At 46.5% G+C, this 24599-nt stretch overlaps 1 protein-coding gene across 1 annotated transcript; it reads right to left on the bottom strand.

The window, feature by feature from the left end:
• Positions 1 to 864: 864 nt before the first annotated feature.
• On the bottom strand, positions 865 to 24375 carry THEM4 (thioesterase superfamily member 4). Its single transcript, XM_084769183.1, has 6 exons — positions 24132 to 24375; positions 17493 to 17679; positions 11595 to 11763; positions 10376 to 10483; positions 5857 to 5981; positions 865 to 1911 (listed from the first exon to the last, which is right to left on the bottom strand). Exons 1-6 carry the CDS (start codon positions 24201 to 24203, stop codon positions 1871 to 1873), a joined length of 702 nt encoding a protein of 233 aa, XP_084625309.1. The 5' UTR covers positions 24204 to 24375; the 3' UTR covers positions 865 to 1870.
• Between the last annotated feature and the right edge of the window lie 224 nt (positions 24376 to 24599).

Raw genomic sequence — 24599 nt, 5'->3', positions numbered from 1 at the left:
TAGGCTTCCCTTATTTACGGCCCTCCAGTCAGGTACCACTGATTGTGGGTTTCTCTAGAGGAAGGAATTTCCGTCTGAGCCAGCTGGAGAACTGAAAGGAAATGGTTCTCTCCTTCCCCTGTGTGGGTTCTGGGGACTGAACTCCCATCTTTAGGCCCAACAACAAGAGTCTTTACGTGCTGAGTGATCTCACAGGCTCCAAAGCAGCTTCTAGCACACACGTAAGTGTGGTTTAATAGAAAGAGAGGCACTCAGAGGAACGTGGGGCAAACACCTAGGATTGTGGCCATGGGCTTTCTATAGCCATGTATAAGACTTTTATTGTGTTTTGAAATTATTCTCTTTGAAGAGCTGCTATAAAAATTAAATGAGATTGCAGGGCGGTTACTGTGTACGAACTTAGCTCATGAGCTTTTACCACAAGATGTTTTTACACTGGACGAGTTAGCAGGCACGTTCCTGAGATTTCCAGAAAGTATCTGGGAAAGGAGAAGACCATAGCCAAAGGTCAGATGGACCTCTGTCTTAAGGGGGAAGTCAGCTAGTTGGGCACCATTACACAAAGGGAACACACACTATCTCAAGAGGCAGGTGGACCTCGGTGAGTTCTGGGCCAGCTGGTCTACTTAGAAAGCTCCAGGCACCATCTCAGAAACAAACAAGCAAACAAAAGGTGACCAGAGAGATGGGTCAGCAGGTGAAGGTGCTTGCTCCTGACTCTGATGCCCTGAGTTCAATCTTTGGGACCCACACATGGAAGGGGAGAACCAACTTCCTCAAGCTGTCCTCTGACACGCACTGTCACGGCACTTACATGCTCCCTCCTACACATACACAAACAAAGGTCAGACCAAGAAGCAAATATGCTTTCTAGAACATTAACCTCCCAGTTTATTTTAGCACCTGAACACACACAGAGGGACAAATAAATAAACATTTACAAAGGAAAATTTGGATCCTGGACAACAAACAGAAGGTGACATAGAGATACAATGGGAAATCATGCAGTCTCTAAAAACCAAGGAAAGCGGGAGGCTTCCTGGTACAAGCCAGGAGAGACGGGAAAGTTCCCACCTAGACCCCGAGGAAGCAGCAAGGGTTTTGTTTCTTGTTTTTTGAGACAGGGTCTCTCTGTGTAGTCCTGGATGTTCTGGACTCACTCTGTAGACCAGGCTGGCCTTGAACTCACAGAGATCCACCTGCCTCTGCCTCGCTGAGTGCTGGGATTAAAGGTGTGCACTACCATATCTGGCTAAGAAGCAAGGTTTTGTTAATACTTTTAGGCTTCTGGCCTCTGGGCCTGTGACAGTGACGTTTTTGTTGGTTTAAACCACCTAGTTTGTAGTTATTCATTACAGTCCCAGAAAGCTAACAGCTTCCTCCAGTGACTGCAAATACAGTGTTGTAAGACACAATAGCACAGGCTGGAAAGACGAACGGTTTAATCTCTAGTACCCCAGACAGCAGATGTGTTCTCACAGGAATGAGCTGTGTTCCCTCATGCGGCCAGAGAGATGTTTGCTCAGGTACAGCAAACCCAGCTTTGTAACACAGCGCCTGCACTGCACACACTCCGCACACTTATCCCCGCCTGCCGATTTCTTGCATCTCCATGTTTGTAGTAAAAGTTTCAACAGTCCTTTCCCTGTTCACACACAGATGAGTGCCGAGACTCTCCGGGGAGTGCTTCTTTTATGACAAGGTCTGGAGGGTGGAGAGTGAGTCCCTGCAGCTGGATTTCGGAGGCTGTTCTGAAGGGGAAAGCAGGCTTTCCGCGGGGTAGTCAGCACTGTGACAGGCGTGGAGCGCAGTGCTGCTTCTGGAGGGCGGGGAGCCTCACGCGGAGCAGGCGGATCCCTCACAAGTTCTTTTATGTCAAACGCTTGTCGGGATCCAGCTTTATAAACAAGGCTGCGGAAAGGAAACACAGGCGACTGTGAGTCAGCGCTGTCTGTGTGACACGGGAGGACAGGGATTTCCTGTAGCGCGACCTTTCTATGCTCATTTCTCAGAAAACTGAAGGCTCAGCTTTTGGCTGTGAGTGGTGGCATATACGTTAATACCAGCACATGGGAGGCAGAGGCAGGGGGATCTCTGTGACTTCAAGGCCAGCCTGGTTTCTATAGTAAGTTCTAGGCCAGCCAGGGCTACATAGTGAGACCCTGTCTCAGATGACCTGCCCTTACCTCTACCAGTTCGGGATTCATCAATACTTCTATTAAGAGGCAGCCTCAGAAATGAGAAGTTTACAACAGAGCGAGCTGCTGCGGACAGGTTAGTCAGCGTCATGATAAGCGTTACCTGTTAACCTGTCAGCCTCGGCGCCTGAGGAGGGGCTTGCCTGTGTCAGATTGCTCTGTGAACATGTCTGTGGGAGCAGTCACCGCCATGCATGCTTTCTGCCCTCAGTTCTGCCTTCTCCTCACGGTGGACTGCTACTTGAGGTGTAAGCAGAAAGAAACCTTTTCTCTCAACTGAATTTAGTCTGGTGTTTGTCACAGCAACAGAAGCTGTACGCTGACTTGGGCTCAGGTCACTAATGCTCCCTTGTCCACCGTTCTTGTGAAATGCTCACACTTGGGGAAGTGAATCTCTTACACAGGGTATGAAAAGCATTACTCATATGATCTAATGTGACTGTATTACATTAACACTTCTGTTCATAAACTGATGCCATAAAGTAAGTAAAACCATCTTGCACACTGAAAGATGTATGTAGTTTCTACCTATCCAACATAGGCTTAACCTAAAATATCTATAAAGAATTCCTGTAAACTGGTGAAATGAGAAAAGAAAAAAGAAAAAGAAAAAAGAAAAAAAAGAAAGAAAGAAAGAAAAGATGAACCAACAGCAACGCCAGAGAACGGGAAACAAATACAATCTTTGAACAGATGAAGATATATTCAGCTCTACATGGTACCTAGGAAATGCAAAGCTACACGACATTAAGACTCCATTTTAGCCAGGTGTGGTGACACAGACCTTTAATCCCAGCATTTGGGAGGCAGAGGCAGGTGGATCTCTGCGGCTTGAGGCCAGCCTGGTCTGCATAGTGAGATCCTGTCTCAAAAAGAAAAAACAAACAAATCCATTTTATAGCCTTTTACTTGTGAAATTGAAGAATCTGACTGCCAGTTGCTGTGGAAGCCAGAGACAGGAGAAGGTCGTGCATTTGGGGGCAGCCTTGGAAACAAGGTGAGCTCTGTGCAGAGCTGAGCACTTACATGGCCTACACCCCGAAACTCTGCTTCCCAGCTGACGGCAAGCTCTTGCCATGCAGAGGACACGAACAAGGACACGCACAGCGGCAGGATCAGAGCCCTTAGAGCCCTCGGCAGACAAGGCCGCTGTGGCGCGGTGGCTCAGGCAGGGTGACTCAGCAGCCCAGTACTTGATGAATTTCAGCAACACACAGTTAAGTGAAAGCCAAACCAGAAAAGGCCACACAGCACAGCTTCTTCACAAAGTTAAAAAAATGAACAAGTGATGAATACACTCCTGAGATGCGTGCTCTGCCTTCTTCTCTTCTCTGAGGGGGAGTCTTACTGTACAGCGCATGCCGGCCGCACAGCCACCGTCCTCCTGCTGCAGCCTTCCAAATGCAGGGACATGGGTAGGAACCATTTTATTCAACCATTCCTCCCCCTCCTCTTTCTTTTTTGAGATTTATTTATTTTTATTTTATGTATATGATTGCTCTATCTGTATGTACACTCATGTGCCAAAAGAGGGCACCAGATCCCAGTATATAGATGGTTGTGATCCACCATGCGGGTGCTGGGAATTGAACTCGGGGCCTCTGGAAGCACACACAGTGCTCTTAACCTCTGAGCCATCCCTCCAGCCCCTCCTCCTCTTCTTCTTAAACAGGGACTCTCTTCACAGTGCTGGCTGTCCAAGTAGATTCACCCAGTAGATGAGGCTGGCCTCAAACTCACAGAGCCGCCTGCCTCTGTTGCCCAAGTGCTGGCATGGCACTCCCTCGTCTGGCATATTCCATCATTCTTAAGGAAAAATTAAAAACAAAAGCTAGAAGCTACAAAAAAATGCAAGCTACTAAATTCAAGGTCAGAGTTATCACTAACCAGGAAAAAAAATATGGGTTAGCAGTTATGTAGACATAAGAGTGTGATTAAGAGTCTGGCTCCTGTTTGATGGCAGGCCCTGGGGTATTAATTATTATTATATTAGTAGATGAATAAGTAAAAGATGAACTGATATATATATGTATATGTATGTATATACATATATATGTATGTGTATACACACACACAGTAAGGACCATGTTATAACTCAAAAAATAATGACTAATATAAACATGTATGTCTGAGGTGCACCAAAAAAAAGGAAAGTGTAATTAGTGCTGTGTAAGCTATCTGCTTGTCAAGCAGAGGCTTCCAGGACCTTGGCTTGCAAAGTCTCTGTCGGATGCATTGCTTAAAGTACAAGCAGGAGACAATTCCAGGTGAGAGCTCTGGCAAGCTGCCCACAGAGATGTCAGCAGGAGGGAGCCTGCATCTAAGTCAGGAGACTGACGCTGTTACTTCTTTCTCATTGTAATTAAGCTTTTGTGTTTATACCCAATATTGAATTCTATTTTTCTTAAATTGAACTTTTTGTTGCATATTTTCTCAGAGAACAACAGTGAGACTGGTACAGAGGCATCTCTCTCTAAACGACTAGAGAATAACTTAGCAAAGTGTGTATAAAACAATAACCCAAAAGTTACTGTGATACTATTTGAAAGGACAACAGATTGGGAAAACACACATGTCTAGTGTCTCTAGGTCCTGTGCAACTACAGGCTTAACCCTTACTTTTTCCATGCCTGTGACTGTGTGTCGGAGTGAGCCTGCTCCCATCACTGCTGCCGAGCCCAGGGACACCGTCCTTGGGCTTTGGCATCCTGTGGTGGGCTGCTCCCTTATGAATGCACCCTTCTCATCCTGCCCGGACTCTCACTGCTGGAACACTGCTGCTGCTCTTCCCTGGTGTGTGTGTGGTGTGTGTGCATGTGTTTGTGTGCATGTGCCTGTGTGTATGTGCATGTGCGTGTGTGTGTCTCCATGTCCCTGGGCTTACCTCATCTAAATCTACACAATGGCACTTCAAATTAAAAAAAAAAAAAAAAAAAAAAAAAGAAAAGGAAGGGAAGGGAAGGGGAGGAAAGGGAAGAAATTGTTTCTCTCTTTGCCTGTGGCACTAAGCAGTTGATGATACTTTTATGACATGCATTAGAGAAGACCTGTGTAGCTCCTTAGCCAGTGTTCTACTGGGGTGAGTCTATACTTTGCTCATTTGTTTTTTTCCAATTGAAAGTGAGGTTGGGAGGCACCAACTCTGTAACCATAGCAAGCGCCCATGTTTCCTATGAGATACAGTCCTGGAATTGGATCAAAGGTAACCTCATTTCCAATTTTGATGAATATTGGCAAATATGCCTTTCACTGGCAATCTGTAAGACTGCCTTTAGCCACAGGGCTGGGGTGTAGCTCAGGGGCGGAGTCTCATCTAGAGCCTAGCATGTACAAAGTCTTGGGGTTTGATCCAGCACAGAAACACATCCTACCCCCAAACCCAAACCCAACCCAACCAGCGTAGGCCAGGTGTGGCGGATGACTCGGGTATTCTGGAAGTAGAGGCCGGAGGCCCAGGAGTTCAGAGTTATCCTCTGATTCACAGCAATTCAAGGCCATCCCAGGCTACGGGAAACCTTGTCTCAAATAAACACTCAACTAAGCACCTGACATGCTTTGTGTGTGACATGAAATTCAAAATTTCTATGAGTTATAAAATGAAAACAAATATAACCCTAACCCAGCCCAACCTCCAAAAAAGACAATGGCAGCGTCTCACCTGTTGCCTCTGTGTATAAAGTCTTCTCATCAACACTTTGAATAGTACAGGAAACGTAAAGTTTCCTTCCTTCGATTTTTTGAAGTTGGCTGTTTAGTACCACAACAGAAGACAGGGGGATGGGTCTGCGGAAGGGAGAGTAAATCATTTAGTTAAGTTTGTAATAGTTTGTAATAGTGAGAGATCCTCAGGTGCACGGCAGGGGGGATATCCGCGCCCCAGGCCGGCGCCTGCTGACCACCTGAGCTGCAGCGGTCCCTAGGGGCTCTCACACCAGCAGTGTCTCCTGCTTCTTCTCTCCCGCACACTCCTGCCGGCAGCGAGGACTGACCATGCCATCCCTACAATCAGGAGGCAGGAGGATCTCTGTGAGTGCAAGGCCAGCCTGATCCACATACAGAATTCAGAATTCCAAGTCAGCCAGGGCTACACAGAGAGACCTTGTCTTAAAAACAACACAACCCTAATCACCCCCTCCCCCGTACTTCTGAATGTTTCCCATAGCCCTCAGTTTTTCATAGTAATTCAGTTTCATAAGCTGCCTTCAGCCTGAGGTACGTGAATGACCTCACTGGCTGCACCATAGTACTCTGCTTTCTGTTTTTTTTTTCTTTCTTTCTTGTTTTAAATTGAAAATTTCCTTTACTTACTTGCACTTTCTAGTGTTTCTGTATTAGTTGCCGCTCCTTGTAATCTCCTCCCTGAGGAAGGACACTGGACTTCTGTTTGCGTCTCCCCACTCTGCCTAAGTGTAGCAGTCTCTTGCTACCCTTCAGTATGCAGGCGTTAGCCCTGGGCCCGAGACCCAGGTTCTGCACATGCGCTGTGCTGCCGAGACCCAGGCTCTCCACACGCGCCATGTATTTTCTCACTGTCTTCTTCCCCCACTCTCTTCCTGCTCACTCTGACATTGCTTTCCTTCCTTCTGTGTGCTCCCGGGCGGTACCCTATCTTTCCATAATCTTTCTCAATTTTTGGCTCAATGGAAACAACCTGACGTTGCCCTCTGAACGTCAGTATGCTGGGAGCTCGGCTCCAGGCTGGGTGCACCGGAGACACCGCTGAGCCTCCCTCCCTCTGCTGTTGCTGTTGGGAGGTTTACTGCTAGGGGCAATGGTGTCTCTTGCTTCCAAGGCAGCTCTTACACCGGCCCTGGCTGGTGTTTGTAACAGCAGCTCTAGGTTAGCTGCGTAGGCCACTGCTCTTTACCCTGATTGGTACGCTGTACTTTCTGTGGATTTGTGTTGTTCCTTCACTCTAGACCAGAATATGTTCCTCCTCCCCCCGCCCCCCCCACAGGGTTTCTCTGTGTCGCCCTGTCTGTCTGGGAACTCACTCTGTAGACCAGACACACTGGCCTCAAGCTCAGAGAGCGGCCTGCCTCTGCCTCTGCCTCCTGAGTGCTGGGATCAAAGGCGTGCGCCACCACCTGGCTTGAATTTCCAGGCCGATTCAAAGGAAAGGTTTTGCGCTTCATGGTCATTGTGTCTGCAGGGGAATTTCTTTATTTCTACACTTCTTGTCACTTTCAGTGGCACTTACATAGCTCCTTTGTTTTTAAAATAATTACACCTTCACATCAAAATTCTATTAATTCCACAGTATATCTAATTAATAATCTTTAGTGTCTTTTTGCTTTTTTTGTGATTTTTTTCTTTTATTCATTTAAGCATCTTACATGGTAGTGAGTATATTATCCCATAAGGCTATGTATAATCTTTGAGGATCTAAATTTGTTATTTATTGTTTTTGCTGATACTCTTTAAAACTTTTAAAAATGTACTATTATCTTTTATTTCCTTGTATATGTCTATATAAGTGTATGCCATGTATGTAAGGGTGCCTGTGGAGGCCAAAAGAGGATGTCAGAGCCCCTAGAGATGAAGTTACTGGCAGTTGTGAGGCACCTCACACGGGGTGCATATAACAGCTGAGCTGGCTTCCCAGCGCAATACTCACTGTCTGTCTGTCTGTCTGTCTGTCTGTCTGCATATACTTGATGTAGGATCTGCTTGTTTTAAAGGAAGAATGCCCTTCAGTATTTTTAAAATTTTCCTCTTTTTAAAATTTTTATTTTTTTCTGAGACAGGGTTTCTCTGTGTAACAGTCCTGGAACTTGCTTTGTACACCAGGCTGGCCTCAAACTCACAGAGTCCACCTGCCTCCTCAGGGCTGGGATTAAAGCTGTGCACCACCACCTTCCAGCAAGTATTTCCTTTCTGCCACACAGAGTCAGGAAGTCCAATGGAGATCTTCTGGCCTGACATGCCATGAAGCAGTTGTAAGCTCAGATACTGCCCCTTTCAGCACTAGCTGTTTTGTCTATCTTAGTTTTTTGCTTGTTTGTTTTTTATTTTGGGTTTATTATGACAGTGTTCTGCCTGCATGTATACCTCTATGCCAGCAGAGGGCACCAGATCTCAACACAGACTCATCATGAGCCACCATGTGGTTGCTGGGAATTGAACTCAGGACCTCTGGAAGAACAAACAGTGCTCCTAATCTCTGAGCCATCTCTCCAGCCCTCATCTCAGTATATTTAAAGACAAGGAAATAGCTCAAATAGATTGGCTAGCTCGAAACTGAGATGGCTAAGGTGAAGTTTTTTTTCTTAAAAGTAAAAACGATGTAACCCTCATAAAATTTCAATGGCATTTAAAAAAAATTCTACAAATTAAAAAATTCAACTCTGTGTGTGTGTGTGTGTGTGTGTGTGTGTGTGAGAAAGAGAGAGAGAGAGAGAGAGAGAGAGAGAGAGAGAGAGAGAGAGAGAGATGTACAAGGCCAGAGAGACTAAAACATGGTACTGACATGAAAATGGACACACAAATCAATGGACCAGATCAAAGGGCTCAGAAACACACCAACACAGCCACAGTTCCTGTGTGGTGCACATGTCTGAGGGTCGGCATAGAGAGAATGGAGCTCCGTGTCCCGAGTCTTTCTTGGCCACTGTCTACTTTACTTTCTGAGCCAGGGCTTCCTATGAACCTAGAGCTCACTGACCTGACCTGCTTAGACTGAACGGTCAGCAAGCCCAGGCAGCCTCCCATCTCTGCCTCCCCAGCACTCGACTGCAGTCATGTGGCACCATGCCTAGCTTTCTGAAGTAGGTGCTGGGGTTCTGAACTCAGACCGTCACGCATGTATAGCTTGGACTTGACCACCTGAGCAATCTCCCAACCTCACAGTCAGCTGCTCCTTGTCAAGGTGTCAAGAATACGCAATGGGCAAGATACAGTCCATTGAACAAATGGAAAAGGTGGGTATTTCCATGCGAGAGAATGGATGTAGAGCCTCATCTGTGGAGCCTTAGCAGCTTAGGGCCCCTTCCTGATGGCTCTTAGATGGTACATTTCAATCCTGCATAAGTAGTTTTAATTTGAAGTCACCGTTACTGGCCACTAGAGAGGAAGAAGTTAAAACAGCATCACCCGCTTTTGTGTGAGGGGAGGTAAGGGGCAGAGGGAACTACGAAAGAAGGTGAGCGCTCTGCCCCTCTTCTAACTGGGCCTCTGGGTCTGGCAAACACAGCCTCTGGTTTTACAAATGAAGCTGTTCTGGAACACACTATCCGTAGCTGCGTCTGTGCTTCCACGGCCGATCTGAAAAGCGCTGTCACAGACCACATAGACCATAATTATAAAATGTTAACAGAAAAAGCTTCCTGGCCTGGGATACACTTTTCTATATGATGACCTTAATATACTACACCTAAGGATTAGCTACAGACAATGAACTTAAAATCTATGAAGCACGGCTTCCAAAACCCAGCACTCAAGGACTACAGCGCTGGTGACAGGTGGGCGGATGGGCAGTGGCTTCTGTGGTGGTGATGCCCCACAAGCCTCCCTTGGAGACGTCGCACCTCGAGGCCGTTGTTCTCACACGCTGCTCCGCCCTGCAGCTCATTCTCTAAGGCTGGAACCGTTCTGCTGTTTGGTGCAGGGCTGCAGCTGGGTGGTGAGGACCACGCTGCACTTTGCTTTTGATGGGTTTACACCTCTGATCTCTGCTTTATTCCTCTGTGTGAAGTTCTGAGAAATGGCTCTCTCTCTTAACATGGAGGCAATATCTGGGCTCTATCTGGATCTCAGATATGCTCAGCCAGTCGGGGTCCTGCTGCCGAGCCTGACGGGCTGTGTTTAATCTGTGAGATCAAATGGTCGTTGAGCTGACTTCCGTGCGCTGTCCTCTGACTTCTGTGTGTACAACATGGCATGTGCCCTTCAAGTTAGAGAAGAAGAAAAACTATTTCCCTAGGTGAGGCTTTACTCAAACACTGAGAGCAGGGCAGCGCTCGTCCTCCGCAGCACAGACTCCGGGCTGTCTGGAGGAAGGAGAGGTTCTGAAGCGCGAGCTTCTCCTCCCAGGATGTCTGCGTATGGTTTGGCCAAAGCTCCTCTCAACAGGAGTTTGAGAGCTCAGGCCTGGTGGCCTCCTCACTGTCTGCCCTGACTCGGGGTCTGCTGCTGCAGAATCTGACATAAGAACATAAGTTGTGTTGTCACAGACTTACTTTTTATAGTTGATGTTGAGGTTGGCAGTCATGGCAATCCCCTCAGAAATGGCACACGTGCCGGTAGTGACATCAACCATGGTTGCGATGGCACCTCCATGGACAAACCTAGTCATGACAGCAGAGGAGGAAATAGCCTCTCAAGACAGAAAGGACTCAAGTGTCTTTATACATTGACCCCCGTGTTTAGTATATTAATGTTAAATAATATCCGTAGCCTTAACTTTGTCCACATGGAAAGGACACTTGTAATAAAGTGGGGCTTAGTAGCAGTCATATCACAGCATCCAAGGGCGAAGTGAGAAACATTCTGCTTGTATACATGCATACTCCTTGCTTAAGTTTACAAAGTGGGCTGCGGCCATGGCTCAGCAGTAAAGAGCATGTACTCTTGCAGAGGACCCAAGTTCAGGTCTCAGCACTTTATGCACAACCACCTGCAACTAACTCCAGCTCCAGGAGGATCTGACGCCTCCAGATTCCTTGGGCACCTGCACTCACATGTGCACACACACAAAGTTTATAAAATAATAGTAAAAGAAATCTTTACAGCTCAGGAAGTGCAGATAAATGAAGGGAGGAAACCTTCAGGACCTTAGTATTACCATCAAGTCATGGCCAAAGCACCACAAACGTGTTCATCACACTCTGTTGCTCTATGTCCTGTAGTAATGTACCACACACACCATATGTCCTATAGTAATATACTATACATACCATAAGTCCTATAATAATATACTATATACACCATATGTCCTGTAGTAATATACTATACATACCATAAGTCCTATAATAATATACTATATACACCATATGTCCTGTAGTAATATACTATATATACCATAAGTCCTATAATAATATACTATATACACCATATGTCCTGTAGTAATATACTATACATACCATAAGTCCTATAATAATATACTATATACACCATGTCCTATAGTAATATACTATATATTATAAGTCCTATAATAATATACTATATACACCATATGTCCTATAGTAATATACTATATATACCATAAGTCCTATAATAATATACTATATACACCATATGTCCTGTAGTAATATACTACATGCATCATTTTATATTATGTTAACATTTTAAAATGTAACCATATAGCAATACATTTGTATCTACATTACTACTTGAATGCTGTCCTTAGCTATGTGAGCATAACCTTTAAGCCGCATGCTGCTGGGGCGTGGCTCTTACCCAGGCACTCCCTGCAGGTGAAGGCCTCCTTGGAAGATGCACACGATCCTCTTCTCAACGCTGTTATGGAACATGACATACTCAAAGCCCAGCCCTTCCTCCAAGCTTCTGGTGAACTGTTGGGCCTTCTTTAACTTAATTAACTGTTCTTCCTTCCTTAACCTGGGGTCTGCAAAGACACAGGGGTATGGGTACAAGAGGGAAAAAAACCCCAAAAAACAAAACACACACACACACACACAAACCAGACGTAAGAAAAATGCAGTGGTAGAACTAAGCACCTGTACCCTGACAAAATTATATGTGGGGGCTGGAGAGATGGCTGAGGTTAAGAGCACTGGCTGTTCTTCTAAAGGTCCCGAGTTTAATTCTCAGCAACCACATGGTGGCTTTCAACCAATTTTAATGAGATCTGGTGTCCTCTTCTACATGGGCAGAATACTGTATAAATAAATAAATCTTAAAAAAAAAAAAAAAGCAAAATTGTCACAACCCCTCCAGTGGAGTCTGTGTGACAAACATTACCACAGAACAGAGGTGACGACCCCTACCCAAGGGAGGGCTCCCTGCAGAGGGTCTGACATTCTTGCCAGGAGTGAACTAATCGCAGTTCTCTCTTCTCATTCACTGTTTGGGGACATCCTGACTGTCCTTCTGAATGTTTTCCTTTCCATCTTTGTTTTTATTTTCTTATCAGAGAAGTTTTCAGACATAACTGTTGCTAGGTGACCCTTTACTTGAAACTGCAGCCACGGGTCATTCAGTCAAGCCTACCGCCAAGTTCTGGTCCACTTGTTAATGAAAACATAGCTAAGAATTAATTACCAGTGAATAGTTCATATTATGACTTACAAATAAAGTTTTGAGTAAGACTCCAGATAGTGGCAGATGAGCTAAGAAAACAAACTGTCCTGACTCACAGATGTTTGGCATAATGAGAGAACATTGACCTTTGATAAAGAAAGCGCATGCACTGATACCAATCTAATGACTTATGAAAGATTGTCACTCTTGATTGATGACAACATCATTATACTACATCCTGTATTTTTGATTTTTATGGAAAAATAATGTAACCACATGTGTACACCCCCATTTTGAAATGTGTATATAAACCTGGCTTGTTTCTCTCCAAAATACACTCAGAATCAAACAGCATCTTTGCGTTTGTTGTGTCACTCGCCTGTCTTTGTCCACTGACACTTTGAGAACTCCTGACCCAAGGACCGATACCCGACTGAGATGGTCCGCGCACAAAATGTCGCAAATAAATAAATGATTTGACTTAAAAACAAAAGATTATATGTGGCTGGATAAGTGATTAACATGCCAAAGAGAGGAATGAGAAGGTGACAAGTAACAGTACAGTGGCTGCGGTGTAGCTTGCCTGGCGCGCACAAAGCTCTGGGTTCTCGAGCACCCAACGACATTGTGTGTGTCAGTGCACCTGGGAGGTAAAAACTGAAAGATCAGACATTCAAGGCCATCCTTGGCACCCTGCTGAGCTTGAGGCCAGTCTGAACTCTGTGAAACCCTGTCTCAAAGCAAAATAAAAACAACAGCAGCTGGTGGCACACACCTTTAATCCCAGCACTTGGGAGGCAGAGGCAGGTGGATCTCTGAGTTTGAGGCCAGCCTGGTCTACAGAGTGAATTCCAAGCAGCCATGGCTATAAGAGAAACCCTGTCTTGGAAACAAAACAGATCAAAACAAAACAAAAATCTCAATAACCTAGTAAAAACTGTTGTTTTAATTGAAAATCCCTGCTCTATTTTTACTAATAAAGACTCAGGAGCCAGATGCTGGGGTGAAAAATCTGCTAGCTCAGAGAGGTAGAGAAATCTCCCAGCTGGACTTCCTACTCAACTCACATCCCAGGGGAAAAGGCCCAGAACCCCAAGGACAAGGCTGCCAGCTCAAATCCCAAAAGCCAAGGAGCTGAGGAGCTCAAGAGCTAGAGAGCTAAGAGCCAAAGAGCTAAAGTCTCAAACACCCAAGAGCTGAAAATGCCAAAGACTAAAAGCCTCTTCTACTTCTCCACAGTGTCTTAAACATCCCTCAACTCAAAGTCCCCCCTACTCTTTAATCCCTGTCAGCTGGTTTCTTGCTCCGCCTCTTGACCTAGGGCTAACTTTAGTAAGTCCTGTGTACAGAGAGCTCTTGGATTAAAGGTGTGTGCTAGGGTTGAACCTCACCTTAATCACCTGTTTACAATAAACAGAACGTTCGTGCATTAAAGGTGTGTTAGGGTTCAACCACAATAAACAGGGATCTACAGTTCAATTTCAGGGATCACAATGGGATCAAAGACAGATTTTTACAGTTCACAATCTCATGGATCACAATGGGATCCTGTAACCAAGCCCCAACCAAGCAATAAACTAAACATAAACAAAACTTGAGGAGAATATAAGAGAACATAAGCTCTCTGGGGATAGCATAAAGATGTATTGAGTTAAAAAAAAACAGAGTACCTACACACACACACACACACACACACACACACACACACACACACACCACACACAGAGGAATTAGTGAATATGTATATAAATTCTAACAGTAACTGAGCAAAATAGTGAGGCACAAGCAGAAACTCTTCTTGGCGTAAGTCTAGTTTAAATGGATTTTAATGGGAATGAATAACTCAATACTAAGGAAATAGTTTTCCTGGCAGATGTAAATTCATCCTGCTGTCCTGAAGCAGAAACATATAAAATCACCACATTTGGGTTAGAACCATCGGGGCTCCTGAAATCAACTTAAGAGTGCAACATTTCTGGTCAGAGTATTAAATTGTGAGGAAACTCATAAAAATGAGAAAACCTAGTAAAACAAATTTGCTACAGAATTAGAGCTTCTGGCTCTACCCCTGGTTAACTGGGGCAGACACTGCTCTTTGACAAAATGTCCTGAGGTCTCACACTTGGACTAAAGCGCAAGACCTGTAATGCTGAAGGCAGTGGGGGGACAGCGGGGGGTTGGCACACGGAGGATAATGCTGAAGGCAGTGGGCGACAGCGGGGGTTGGCACACGGAGGATAATGCTGAAGGCAGTGGGGGGACAGCGGAGGTTGGCACACGGAGGATAATGCTGAAGGCAGTGGGGGGGACAGCGGGGGTTGGCACACGGAGGATAATGCTGAAGGCAGTGGGGGGACAGCGGGGGGTTGGCACACGGAGCACCTGGCTACTGGTGGAGGAGGGCTGGCGGAGGCACAAGGGCGAAGAGGGCCAGCTTTACACTATAAAATGAACAGTGGCCACCAAAACTGGCAGAGCAGTAATAGTTCCCATGCACAGACCATGTTGTAAGTTTGACCACGGAGACGCCAGGTTGCATCAGATTAAGGGCACTGAAAAAACAATAGCATTTTTATAGTGCCAGGGGTTAGGCCCAGGGCTCTGTGCACAAGAGCTAGCCTGGTGGCATGGGGTGGGGGCTGGTCTGTTGGGACAGGGTCCCACGGCGTAGCCCAGGATGGTCTCAGGCTCTCACTCTCCTGTCTGAGTCCCCGGAGTACTGAACCTTTAGGCATCCTTCACCATACTCAGCATTAAAATGTACTTTTAAGTAATTTAGCTGTTTGGGTGACTGTTCAGGAAGTAAACTGTCTCAGTCATTTTGTCATTTTGGAAGCTGCTAACCTGAACTCCGGGTTCACTCAAGTATTTAAGCTTTATCCCTTCTCAAGTTTCTGATGGGTTTGAAGACCAGATAGTTTAGTCTTTCAATTAAGATTAGTAGGTCAGGGGTTAAGATGTTTTTAGATCAAGATAGATGTTTTAATTAATAGAGATGAGATATGATAGATATTAATCTCCACTTAGAAATTTAGACCCAACAAGATAGGAAAGATGTTTACTTCAAGTTTGCCAAACAAACAGCCAAATCACTATGAATGTAACATTTATATAATTCCTGATTGTCTCATGGTTCTTCCTGCTGTATGTAGTTTATTTTACCCATGTGTAATAATATAAATGTATATATTAAAAAAGAAACATAATTTAAAAAAGTAATTTAACCATTAAAATTTAGTAATGTAAGTTACTTAAGAAAATTCTTTTTCCTTTGGTGAGATAGACTAACTCTCGGCTCTAAACAGAAACCTAAAAGTGACCAACTATTCCTGGTTAAAGCAATTTGACTTTTGTTTCATGTACTCCTGTAGTCATGAGGACACGGAGACTGACTTGTTTCATGTCCTCCTGTAGTCATGAGGACACGGAGACTGACTTGTTTCATGTCCTCCTGTAGTCATGAGGACACGGAGACTGACTTTTGTTTCATGTCCTCCTGTAGTCATGAGGACACGGAGACTGACTTGTTTCATGTCCTCCTGTAGTCATGAGGACACGGAGCCAGGGAAAGCTAAAGTACTGTGCCCAAACTCACACTTTGCTTTCTATGCTCTGTAGAACCATGGCCTCTGCATCAGCTCCTGCCTCCCGCTTCCTGCCCTGTTTGAGTCCCTGCTGCCCTTCACTGATGAAAGTCAGTATGTAAGTGTAAGCCAAATAAACTCTTGCCTCCCCACTTGCTTTTGGTCATGGTTTTTCCTCACTCCAACCAAGACCAGCGATTCAGTATTCTAATCATCTCAGGGAGACGGAGCCAGACTCTGAGATAAAGAGAAGAGAACTTGGTGATGCCAGCTTCAAGAGGCAAGGTAGGAATTGTGAGTGCTGCAGTTACGAAGAAAAAAGCTTCCTTTGTAGGAGTGTCACAGCTCTGGTAAGGGAGGGAAGGTTTCCCCAACACAAATGTCAGCTCTGCTCTGAGAGGTGGCCTGGCAATTGGAGCCAAGGAATAAATACCACAATGTCACACCATACAACAAACCTCACACAAGAGATTTATTGGAAGGGAAAAAACCCAGGAGGGGTGGCTGCTTCTGGGTGAGAAGCAACAGGGAACTGAACAGAAGGCAGGGTTTTTATAGGGTTTCCTGAGGGTGGGGGTGGGGGTGGGATCTCAAGTCCTGAGCTCAGGGATTGGTGGGTTTCTGTTTCTTGGCCCTGGTTTTGGGCTTGGGGGTCAAGTCAGGGTCAAGGTGTTTTTCCTTTGGCCCTACAGGGATCATCTCATTTTTGATATTGTTTTATGCTGTCCCATAATCCACAAAATTTAGTAAGATTTCTGGTCTATAGACCTGGGGACTGAGCTGGGTGCCATGGTGCACACCTGTAATCTCATCACTCAGGGAGGCAGAGGCAGATGGATCACTGTGAGTTCGAGGCCAGCCTGGTCTACAAGTCAAGTCCAGGACAGCCAAGGCTACATAGAGAAACCCTGTCTCAAACAAAACAAAACAAAACAAAACAAAACACCAGCCAACCAACCAACCAACAACCGAAAAACTGGGGTCTAGCTGGGTGGTGGTGGCGCGCGTCTGTAATCCCAGCACTCAGGAGGCAGAGGCAGGCGGATCTCTGCGAGCTCAGAGGCCAGCCTGGTCTACAGAGTGCGTCCAGGACAGCCACAACTATACACTGAGAAACTCTGTCTCAGAACTCTGCCCCCAACCACCCTGAGATCTATCAGAACTCCCTGTGTTGTTGCTTTTTTCTTTCTTTCCTTCCTCCCTCATCTCCTTTCCACTTTCTCTACCCTTGTTCTTCCTTGCTCTGCTTCTCACCTCCTCCTTCTCTTCTTCCCCGCTCTGAAAAGGGGTCCTGCTGTGTAGCCCACAGTTTTGAACTTGCTGTGTGGCCCTGGCCGGCCTTGAGCTCCCATGACTTCCTGCCCCAGCCTGCTGAGAGGGGTTTATACGTGGAAGAACTAGCATGTGTGGCTCTTCCTTCTCATTAAGGAATGATCAGTGCTTCAGTCTACTGCACTCCACACTGATACGCAATATTAACCGTGGGAACCAGTTTATGGGCTGTTCTTACCAACAAAGCGGGTGTGGAAGTCTTGAAGGACTTGAGAAGGGTTTTGTCTGTACGAAGGCAGACGGGTCCAGGAGCCGTCCTCACATTTCTTCATGAACTGGTCAAAAAGGAGTTTTAGGTCCTTATTCCAGCTGGGGTTAGGGAGAGCATAGTCCTTCTGAGTGACCTTCTCAGAAGAAAACAGCCTCTAAAAGAAAGAGACAAGAGAAAGAGGAACAGGAGGTATGCTCGCTTTCAGATTTTCTGTGAGCTGCTAAGACCACCACGCTGCTTTCCTTACTGCTAGGAAAGGATCATTCCAGAATGGTTGAGAACTTCACAGCTTGCTTGCCCTCCACCCCTTCACAGAGCTGGTGGATGACAAACGGTATCAACTGCGTGGCATTCCACTTCTAGTCACCATTAGCAATCCACTCTGACCAGTGTACCGGGCCACTGGACCACCCCCCTGACACCAAAATACCACGGATGGAGCACTCAGCGTCTGCTGATGCCTGTGCTGGCTCCAATCCTGGTCAAATAGGAGGAAGAGAGGGAGCCTGTCCCCGGGCGGCTCCGGGGATGAAGGGTAAAACCTGCAGTAAGCCTGATGACTCGGCTGCATGCTTGGAACATGTATGTAGCTGTCCACAAGGCTCCACTCACAAATACAGAAGTGCAAACAAAACAAAGCATCACCAAAGACCCCCGTTGGGGATAAAAAGGACGTCCTGACTTTGTGGTACTAGAGAAGCGAGGAAACAAACAGAAATAACATTTTGCCTGTATCGCCTGCAGGATAAGTAATCTCATTTTCTATGCTGCTTTGATCAGCTTATCACCTCAGCACCTAGTTTAGATAACCTGGGAAATGGCAGAAAAACACCCATTATTTTTCCCTCTAAATACGGCTGTTGTAAAATCTTGCCGGGTTTCCTCCAAGCTCTTCATTCACTGCACTGCACCTGATTTATACCGCTGAGGCCGTTCACTTTACATTTTTCTGGCAGCAAAAACCTTCCTGCATAGTTCTAAATTAGTCAAGTTCATTCAGCAGCTTTTTCTCTTTTTATACTGCTCATTCTCTTTTAAGTTGCCATTCTTTTTTTTTTTTTTAACAGAAAAAAGTTTTAAAGAGGTGGAAAGATTGTAAAGCACTTTGTCATGAGGCTGTGTTTCCTACTGTTATAATCTATACCAGTCAAGTCCCAGAAACATGCCTGCCTAAATGGGAGCTGAACAAGGACAGCACCAACGAACACGCTAAATAAGCCACATGGCGAGCAGCCCGAGAAGCCACAACCCTACACAGACAGCTACAGGGCAAAGCTGGAGGGGAGGGAGAGGACCTGGGCAAAGCTGGAGGGGAGGGAGAGGACCTGGGCAAAGCTGGAGGGGGGAGGGAGAGGACCTGGGCAAAGCTGGAGGGGAGGGAGAGGTACCCTCCCCAGGGACCAGCATGCCCACTAGTTCTCTAGTCCCAAACAGTCAGCGCTGAAAAATTCATGCAGGAAACAACTGGACTCAACAGGCTGTATTTGGAATGCATGTAAACATAAACAAAGCATGGTAAAAGAGGTCATGAATTTAAAGGAGAACAAGGTATATGAGAAGGCTTAGAGGATAAAAGGGAAGGGAGAAATGTAATTAAAATACAATCTCAAAAATAACAAAGTGTTTTTTTTTTAAATTTTGTTTTTGAGACAGGGTGTTGTAGCCCAAGCTAACCTTTGTGATGATCCTGCCTCCCAAATGCTGGGATACAGGCATGCACAATGGTGTCCAGCCTGAAATTGTCTGTCTGTCTGTCTGTCTCTGAGAGTGGGGCTCACTATGAAGCCCTGGATGGCCTTGAACTCAGAGCTCTGCATGCCTCTGCCTCCCTAGTGCTAGGATTAAAAGGTGTGGGCCACCATGCCAGCTCTTTGCAGGAACCAGCTCTCTTCTTCCATCACTGGGTGGTGGTGAGGGTGTCCCAGGATCAGACTTCAGGATTGACAGCAGGGACCTTCACCCAGCTTGCATTCTGTAAGCACATAAAAGCTCCCCATCCCCACCCCACGCCCATCTCTCTCACCATATGTAACCTTGCCTGGCTTGGCATGTTGAGGAATTTTAATTCAGAACATGGCTGCTCTGGCAAGAGATCACATTCAAACACCTAGGTCTGTGTGCTCTGGCTGGGATACAGACAACATCTTCCCCCCCCCCCCCCTCCCCAGACAACATCTTTAATCCCAGGAGACAGAGGCAAGCAGATCCCTGAGTTCAAGGTCAGCCTAGGACAGAGCAAGCTTCAGGTAAAGAGAAGCCTAGGTCTAGGCATGGTAGTGCACGCCTAGAACCCCAGCACTCAGGAGACAGAGGCCTGCAGATCTCTGAGGCCTAGTCACTTCTGTTCAGGCAGTCCAGGTTGAGTGAGGGAGTCGAGAGGCAGTGCAGTGGGCTGACGGCGTGGCAGTTCAGTTTGCGGAATTCAGAGGCAGTTTTACCCAGAGAGTTTTACAGAGACAGGTTGAAGAGAGACCAAGATAGACACAGGTGAAGACGGAACGAGCCAGAAGATTAGAACAGATTTTTAGAGTTAATTTGAGGTCAAACAGAACTAACTACTCAGTGAGAAGCTGAGAGAAGCCAGATGCAATCAGTCGGCAATCAGAGGAGTCTGAGTCACAACAGTTAAGTTGGAGCAGCCAGCTGGAGCTCAGGAAGAACTCTAGATAGGGTGAACTGATTCAGCAGCGAGTCTCAGAGGCTGGAAAATGAAAACATTCTAGGCTAGGTTAGACTGTACGGAGTCTAGAAGCTTCCAGGACTAGGCCTAGGTTAGTGGACAAGACAGGAAGCCTGGGAGACAACAATAAAAGTTACCGTAACACTGGTACTCAATATGTCCCAGGCTGGCTTTGAACTCAGAGATCCACCTACTTCTGCCTTTCAAGTTGGCACTAAAGGCTTGCGCCACCATAGCTGGCCTTGTTGGAGGAGGTGTATCACTGGGGGAGGGCTCTGGGGTTTTTAAGGCTCACACCATTCCCAGTTAGCTCTCTTTGCCTTCTGCCAGTAGGTAAGGGTGTAAGCGCTCAGCTCCTACCTCAGTGCCACGTCGGCCCTGTTACCAGGCTGCACATCACCATGGCCATGGACTCACCCTCTAAGACAGAAGGCCCCAGGAGACTCCTTCTTCTATACGTTGCCTTGGTTACGGTGTCTTCACAGCAACAGGAAAGTAAGACAGGCAGGAAGAATTCTTAGCCACTAAGTTATATCCCCAGGACCCAGTAATAACCATGTTTGTTTGTTTGGAGACAGGCTCTCACTATGTAGCCCTGGCTGTCCTGGAACTCACTATGTAGCTCATATTGGCCTCAAATTCACAGAGGTCAGCCTGCCTCTGCCTCTGGGATTAAAGGTGTGGCCTCCCCTCCCTCCCACCACCAGGGACTTGCATTGCCCTGACTGGGAATTGAACCCCAGCCATAGCAGGGAAAAGCTGAATCCTACCCTCTAGACCACTGGGGATGCTGGCTCATATTTATGAATCTGGGTTCATGTAATCCTCAGGGCTCTTCTTTTTCAATATTTATTATTAGTGTATGTGTGTGTGTGTGTGTGTGTGTGTGTGTGTATGTGTACATACATGGCATGGCACTCATGTGGAGATCATAGGACAACTTTGTGGAGTCAATTCTCTCCTTCCATTTTTACATGGGTTCCTGGGATTGAACTCAGGCTGTCAGGTTGCAGGGCAAATATCTGGCAAGCCATCTTGTTGGTCCCACTCAGACCTCTCCAACAGGAGGAAACCCCCGCTTGGATCAGTTAAATACTCTTTTATGGGCTAATGAAACACAGCTAATTGAAGACTTTTAGCAATCAGAATGACTCCCTGGGCTCTCCTACCTTATTTATTTATTTGTCTGTTTTTTATCTGAGGCAGGTCTCACTTTGTAGCTGTCCTGGAGCTTACGTGCTCTGCCTACTTCTGCTTCCTGACTGCAGGAGCCAAAGGCGTGCTCCACCACACCCAGTCTGATTTTAACTTTTAAAGTAAAATCCCCCAAAATGTTCTAAGTTCTATTATGTACCCTGTTTTTATACTGGGGACAGGAAAGACAAAAAGACAGACCTAGGCCCTACCTTTAAGTGTTAGTAACCACAGATATGGGAAATATTAGACATAAATATAGATACAAGTGGTTTCAGAGAATACTTAAACAAACGCCCTGGGTAACAGCTCAGCTCTCAGCCCTCACAGATGGAAGGTGCAGAAAAAACAGGCACAGCAAGACATGGCTCACAAAACACAAGAGGGATTCCACCACAGGCCTTAAATTTAACCTTCTAGGCCAGTGGCTTAAAAAATTAGTGTGAAAGGTGACTTTAGGTAGCACAAGGACAAAGACAGATGTATGTTTTAAATATTATAAATAACGTAATATATAACGGCAACAATAATAAATTATATATTTATATAACACAGAAGTGCATGAGTAGCACACCACACTTGTTATGTCACAGATGTTTTCACTTAGGATGAAACTACTTAAAGAGCCAATATGGGACTGGAGAGATGGCTCAGTGGTTAAGAGCACTGCCTTTTCTTTTAGAGGATACAGGTTCAATTCCCAGCACCCATATGACCTCACAACTGTCCAAAACTCCAGTCCCAGGGGACCCAACACCCTCTTCTGGCCTCTACAGGAACTGCCACACACTGTACTCAGACACACAAAATGCAACACAGTAAAAACAAATTTAAAAAATAAGTAAGGTTCTTTTAGTTTCCTTTTCTAGACAGGGTTTCTCTGTGCAGCTTTGGCTGTCCTGGAACTTGCTCTGTAGACCAGGCTGGCCTCAAACTCAGAGATCCACCTGCCTCTGTCTCCCACGTGCTAGGATAAAAGGCGTGGGCCTGGTGCTCTCCCGCTCCCTCACCTTGTCCCTCTCCCACCTCTCTCGCGTTATAAAGCACAGTCATGTAAGAATCACGAAGGTGAAACTTGAGAGTTGGACCGCCTTTTTCCATAACGAGCCTTCAGCAAAGTAACAAACAACATGCGTTTTCAAGGAAAGCTTTATCAAGTGCGGAGGATGAATTAAAAGGGTGAGAGAAAAGGAAAGCAGCCAAAGAGACTGTTAAAAGCTCTGGGTTGGATACGCCCAGAGCTGAACTAGGGATAGAGGAGCAAGAAGAAAAGGTTTAAGTGATGCTCACTACTTGAACCTAGGGAAATGGGGAATTAGTAAATTCAGGAAAGAGAAACCAGCAGAGTCTTGGCAAGGCTAGAAGGAAAGCGTAGATCAGAGAGAGTGGGAGTGGAGGCATGCTGAGTCACCTCAGATGGGCACCCCAGTGGTGCGGGAAATAAAAACACCTTTCAGTTCAAAGAGGCAAGACGTAAGGGCTACCTGCAGTAAATGCGCCTGTAAATCCGCGGCACGGACGACGAAGGCGGGGTGAATCAGGACCTGGTTCTCAGTAGAGAAAAGGTCATGCTTGATCACTAGTTACACATTTATGAAAGCTGGACTTGTAAGAAAAGTTAGGACTTTTATGCCTCCTTCTGTGCTGTTCCTGAACCGAAATCGGCACAACAAAGCCTGGGAATACTAAGGCTTAAATATTTTCAGCATAGACTTCCAGGCACCAACATATAATTAAAGAAACTAATTTATATATTGTTGTAAGATTAGCACAAGGCATTTTCTTTTCTGAGGCAAGACGGTGCCTGACTGACGATAATAAATCCACATTGATTGTTATTTTAAAGTGTGTGTGTCCATCACTGAGGGCCTCCAGCCCTCATTTATTGCCTAGCAGGAAGCTGCAACAACGTGAGAGAGATGCCACAGTGCCCTAATAGGCAAAGTTCTCCCTCAGTTCAACACAGCGCTGTTCCCTGTTGCTCTTCAGTTATTTATTACAACACACAGTATACAGACATTCGAATTTGGCAAATTAACCCCATTCTCCCAAACTAGACTGCAAACTCCTTGGGGTGAGGTGGGGATGGGGGTGGGGGAGGGAAACTGGGTTTAAAAAATTTTTTTTCCCCTTACCTAACTCTAATATATGTTACTTATCATTAGTGGCCCATTATACCTGGACTACAGCTGGAGCTCAACAAGTACTCACTACATCAATGAAACAAAGCCGGGGTCTAAAAAGGGCAGGCGATACTGAAGATTTACATCCCAGCTATGCTAAATAGTGCTTCCCCCTTGCATCACCCCATTTAATCTTATAACCACCTCTAAGCTGATGAAAATGGGCTAGAGAGGGCGTTATTGATTATCTGACAATCAAGAAACCTCCCACCTCTTCCCAAATTGGTTATAACGAATGAGAGGCCATCAGGATTAGAGGATAACTGCTCCTCTCCAGGGGTCTGCAATGGGTCGTTCACGGGTTTTCTCGGTGACCTTGCTTGCTTAACCTTTCTTATTATATTAATAATAGTAGGAGCAGTAGTGGCGGCCCCATCCCTGCGGACCGATCTCAGCCTCGAGTCACGTTCCCTTCCGGTTCCTCCCTAATTCGCATCTCGGGGCTGAAAAGACCCCGCGCCCGGTTAGAGCCGGGGGCCAGGTGTTAACTTAGCCTGGATCGGGCTGTCTCCCTCCTGGCCACACCGACGCGGCTTCCCCGGGACTCACCCTAGCCGCGCCGGGCCGCCTCGCAGGCGGAGCCCCAAGAGCGCGCAGGCGCACGGCGCAGCTTCTCAGCATCGCTCCGGCCGAGGGCAGGAAGCCGCTGTCTCCTCCTCTCACCCAGAAAGATCCGCTCCACCCGGGCCGGCCGGCTCGCGGCTATTAACTGTGGAGGCGGGCGGAGGGCGGGGCCGCGCGCGGCCGGTGCTGCCTGCGCCTCCCCGGGGCCCGGCGGGCGGAGTCCTCGCCTCCCACTTTTTGGTTCCGGGAGGTTTTGCGCCCGGCTCCCAGGCGCGACGACGGCGGTCGCCCTCCCCCGCGCGAGCGGCGAGACAGCTGACACACTAAGGTCCTTTGTCCCCCCCCCCCCCCGCCCCCCAGGCGGTTAGCTGTCCATCCTGCGGAAGAGTCAGCGCCCCCGGCGCGCCGGAAGGAGCACAGACGAGACGTGGACAGCCCTTGGGAGCCGGTTGA

The sequence above is a fragment of the Acomys minous genome (genome assembly GCF_964271855.1).
Source record: "Acomys minous genome assembly, chromosome: 19".
NCBI lineage: Eukaryota > Metazoa > Chordata > Mammalia > Rodentia > Muridae > Acomys > Acomys minous.
The sequence above is the reverse complement of the archived record's forward strand: the minus strand, read 5'-3'. Positions and strand labels throughout refer to the sequence as shown.